The 5,064-nt window shown below is 43.0% G+C and overlaps 1 protein-coding gene across 1 annotated transcript; it reads left to right on the top strand.

The window, feature by feature from the left end:
* Positions 1–3,158: 3,158 nt before the first annotated feature.
* LOC102721721 (3-ketoacyl-CoA synthase 12-like) lies at positions 3,159–5,064 on the top strand. Its single transcript, XM_040522350.1, has one exon. It carries the CDS (start codon positions 3,159–3,161, stop codon positions 4,548–4,550), a length of 1,392 nt encoding a protein of 463 aa, XP_040378284.1. The 3' UTR covers positions 4,551–5,064.

The following is a 5,064-nucleotide window of genomic DNA, read 5'->3' on the forward strand; positions in this document are numbered from 1 at the left end:
CCTCCCTCGGTAGTTAGTACGTAGTATTAACTAACAACGACCCCCCTAGCTCCAATACCACTACCATCGTCTTTTTTTCATGCCAACCTAAGAGCAAGACTAATAGTATCCAACAAGCTGGCTATAAAATTTCTTATATATAGTCTTTTTTTAGCCCACTCATATACTAGTTAGCCTTTCATCATTAATACAGGACCCACATATCACTCTCACAGAGTTTTTTGGTTCCTGTGCCCGAGCTGGATACAAGCTTACAGCCTACTTAGAGCAAGTATCACTACAACAAAGATGAGCCGTAAAGACACTTTCCAAATACTGTAGAGGCATTTTTCAAATGCCTTTACACCAAGATAAAGGCACTTTCAAAAATGTCTTATAAGTGACTTGTGGTGATTTGTCTTTACAAACAAAGAGACAATTTATAAAGTGTCTCTTGTGGCATTTTTATAGAGACGTTAAATTATATGACCACCATAGCAAACCATTATAGAAAAATAGAAAAAACATACCTTTTGCACCTAGCAATCCTTGAACTCAGGATCTATTAACATAGAGTTATTTATATATCATTCACCTAACCATCTTGACCTCAAGTAATTACTTGTTAATTAATATCATGTCTTAAATATATTTAGTTATTTAGTATGTATTAACCTCGAATAGAGTGTCTTTAAGAAGGTTAAAATGCCTCAACAAAATGCCAATACATATGAGGCAAATTATAAAGTGCCACAAAGATGTCTCTATAAGGTTAATTTAGAAAATTAGGTTAGAAAACTGCCTCTAAAGTGTCTCTAGAGTAAAAACATTATAGGCAATTTATAAAATGCCTCTAAACAATATCTCTATGCTCTAGGAGTCTTAATTTTAGAGGCATTTTTCAATTTGTCTCTACAAAAGTGACATTATGTAAGGTTTTTGTTGTAGTGTATAATAGTAGACTATAAGTTAGCTATAAGCTGATGTGGAGGAAAGAGATAATGAAATAGAAGTGGGGTTGGCTCTCATGCAAGAGCCAGCTATATACCAACTTAAAAAAATATATTAAATGCAAAGATAAGAGAAAGAGATAAGAGATAAAAATTATAGCCAACCTTATAGCTAATCTATTATATGTGTTGACTGTAATATTTTACTATTAAACTTGCTCTTACATTCTCTCGTTCTCTCTCCTCCACATAAACATATAGTTAGATTATAGCCTGCTATTATACTTGCTCTAATTAGTGCTGATTAATGATGGACTCACGGTAGACTGAAGCTGAAAGGGAGGACAGAAAGTACGTAGGAGGTACTAGAATGGAGTAACAAAAGATCGACAATGATGGGAAATAATTCAAGACGAAGGCACTTGCCTCGTGACGTGATTGTTTTGGTTTTTTTTAAAAAAAAAGGCAAACACTATATTTATCTATAAAAATTAATTTATAGATAAAATTTTTATATGTTTGTTCTTAGTAATGTAAAAGCTAAATCTAAAAAATAAACTTTGATAAAAAAATCCTAAAATCAACTCTAAATCTAAGATTTAAAATTTAATTTTTTACTTGTAGATGTACCCAAAGCAAAATGATGTGGGCGAAGTATACATGATTGATATTTGTTTGACCTTTTAGTTGAAATGATGCCTTCCACTTTTTAACATGCTTAAATTAGCGCTGTTGGTCACTAAAATGTCAATAATATCAACAACCAACCCATAGCTTTTGTATAATACTTTCTCGGTCTCATAGATATCTTACTTTTTAAAGGAATTAATGCATTAAAATTTGATAGAGTAAAGAACAAATACATTGGGGGTTTAAAGTTGAACATGGTAAGTATATGTACATATATACACGATAACTTTCAAAAACGAATATAATGACATCACAAATATTTCATTAGACATATATATATTACTGTTTTAATTATTAGCCAAAGAATTTAACGGTGATTTTTTCTAAAATTGTGAAACGAATGGAGTAGGTAGGCATGAGATAAAGAAAAAAATGTTTTTTTTGGATAGATGGATAGCAGTTTGTCTTCTTTTATATTGATTAGAATTACATTACCAGACTGACAAATGGAATCTCCAGTGTCTGGTACGCACGTTCACACCATAGTCGTGAGCTATTATTTTTTGATGTCGCCATAGTTATCAACGGATATATACTTGACATACTTGTAGGAGCCGAGGAAAACAAAGCCCTAGCTTCTACCTAAACCAATAAAGGAGATAGAGATAATTTTCTTCGAAATAATGACATGAAGTGATTCAGAAATCTGTTAAAATATATTGGCTTAGATTAAAACATAAAATTTGAGGGTCTCTGATATCCAGAAAAAATATTAGCAGGGATTGGACGAAAGAGAACTGTTTTTAGCCCTTCGTTCTCTTCAATAATACTAAAAATTTTGTCGTGGGGCTAAGGGGTGCTTCACTAGCGCAGATCGGATAGGGGGCTGAAGTCCCCTATCCCTGGTGGTAGATCTGCCCCTGTCCCTAATTCTTTTGGGTCATGTGTGTGATTGTGTACCCTGCAACTGCTAATTTATAACTCTTATATACCATTATTTAAGGTACATTATCAGCTAAAAGTTTTAAAATTCTTATCCTCGACTTTATATAAAAAATGACCAAATTATAATTTTATAACTTAAATTAATTTTGAGGTTATAGAACGATACTAATTAAGTTAAATTATCATCTAAAAAATAATTTAGTCAAAGTTCCAGTCAATGACCGTTTAAAAAACTTAGACGCCGCCTCACATACATACATAGAGTATTAGCAAATACGCCGTGCGTGTTTATTACTCAAAACAACAAGGGTTGCAAACGCGCAACAACTTGGATGCACATACATGTATGCGTTCCGGCCAGAGACGCGCAAGTTGCACACGTGACGCGTCATTTTCCAAATTAAACTGATACAAAAAAAGAAACCATAATAATAAATAATAATTCACGGCCGGGCCACATAATTAATAGATACTTTTTTCTATTGCAAGAAAAAATTAATCAATTAATATATGTAAATAAAGATTATTATTTTCCACCCGCCACCTTCTCTCAACTCTGACCGCTTTAATTTACGTGCTGGCTGGCTCGACCGCGCGCCTATATAAACCCCACGCTCGCGCCAAATTAACACTCATCTTGATTAGGTTAGCGCCATGGAGTTGCTCGCGCTGGTGACCGTGCTCCTCCTGGCGCACGCCGTGGCGTACCTGGCGTGGACGGCGGCGGCGCGGCGGCGGCAGTCGCGGTGCTACCTCATCGACTACGTGTGCCACAAGCCGGCGGACGACCGGAAGGTGAGCACGGAGACGGCCGGGGCGGTGATCGAGCGGAGCAAGCGGCTGGGCCTGCCGGAGTACCGCTTCCTCCTCCGCGTGATCGTGCGCTCCGGCATCGGCGAGGAGACGTACGGCCCGCGGAACGTGCTCGACGGCCGGGAGGACGCGCCGACGCACGCGGACGCGCTGGAGGAGATGGAGGCCTTCTTCGGGAGCTCCATCGACGAGCTGTTCGCCAAGACCGGGTTCGGGCCGCGCGACGTCGACGTGCTCGTCGTCAACGTGTCCATGTTCTCGCCGGACCCGTCGCTGGCGTCGATGATCGTGCGCCGGTACGGGATGCGGGAGGACGTGGCGGCGTACAGCCTCGCCGGGATGGGGTGCAGCGCCGGGCTGATCTCGCTGGACCTGGCGCGCAACGCGCTGGCAACGCGGCCGCGCGCCCTGGCGCTCGTCGTGTCGACGGAGTCCATCGCGCCCAACTGGTACACCGGCACCGACAAGTCCATGATGCTGGCGAACTGCCTGTTCCGCTCCGGCGGCTCCGCCGTGCTGGTCACCAACGACCCGGCGCTCCGCGGCCGCGCCAAGATGGAGCTCAGCTGCCTCGTGCGCGCCAACATCGCCGCCAACGACGACGCCCACGCCTGCGCGATCCAGCGCGAGGACGCCGACGGCAGCGTCGGGATCAGCCTCAGCAAGGCCCTCCCCAAGGCCGCCGTCCGCGCCTTCGCCGTCAACCTCCGCCGCCTCGCGCCGCGCGTCCTCCCCGTCACCGAGCTCGCCCGCTTCTCCGCGCAGCTCATCCGCAAGAGGCTCCTCCCCCACGCCGCCGCCGCTACAACCACCACCAAGAACGACGGCCCCAAGATCAACTTCAGAACGGGCGTGGACCACTTCTGCCTCCACCCCGGCGGCACCGCCGTGATCGAGGCCGTGAAGCGCAGCCTCGGCCTCGACGACGACGACGTGGAGCCGGCGAGGATGACGCTGCACCGGTGGGGGAACACGTCGGCGAGCAGCCTCTGGTACGTGCTCTCGTACATGGAGGCGAAGGGGAGGCTGAAGCGAGGCGACAAGGTGCTCATGGTGACCTTCGGGTCCGGGTTCAAGTGCAACAGCTGCGTGTGGGAGGTCACCGGCGACATGGCCGACAAGGGAGTGTGGGCCGACTGCATCGACGCCTACCCGCCGGAGAACATGGCCAACCCTTACTTGGAGAAGTATTCATGGATCAACGACGTCGATGGAGACAGCCTCATCCTCTAGTAAACTCAACCACATTAATAATTATATATACACAAACATTTCCAGCCATATCAATCTATATTAACCAACAAAGCATAAACTTAATTAATTACATGTATGCATGGAGATATAATATACTATTGCATATCATCACAGATTCACAGTATTGTTCATAATTAATAAATAAATTGAAATTGAGCCATGTTATCTTTCTATGCTCTGCGCTGTATATAGCCAGCTAGCTCATCTCTGAAACTGAAACTGAAAGATCTATGTACGTACGTACATATATATACGTACGTATTAGTGTGTGTGTGTGAGAAACAATATTATTAACTGTGTCAATGTTTGTGCCGTCATGCTTGTGTCGCGATGCATGCTTGTGACTAAGTTAAATGTAGGTGTTTCTATCATTTCCTGTTAGGAAGTACTGTCTGATTTCCTGTTAGGAAAAACTGTATGTATATCATTTTTGGCTGCATGCACTTTGGTGCAAAACGCCGGATGATTTTATTTTATGAATGAAACTTGTATT

Source organism: Oryza brachyantha, chromosome 3, assembly GCF_000231095.2.
Source record: "Oryza brachyantha chromosome 3, ObraRS2, whole genome shotgun sequence".
Lineage (NCBI taxonomy): Eukaryota > Viridiplantae > Streptophyta > Magnoliopsida > Poales > Poaceae > Oryza > Oryza brachyantha.

Excerpts from the sequence above, each read along its gene's own strand:
- LOC102721721 (XM_040522350.1), top strand. The coding sequence starts at position 3,159 with ATGGAGTTGCTCGCGCTGGTGACCGTGCTCCTCCTGGCGCACGCCGTG.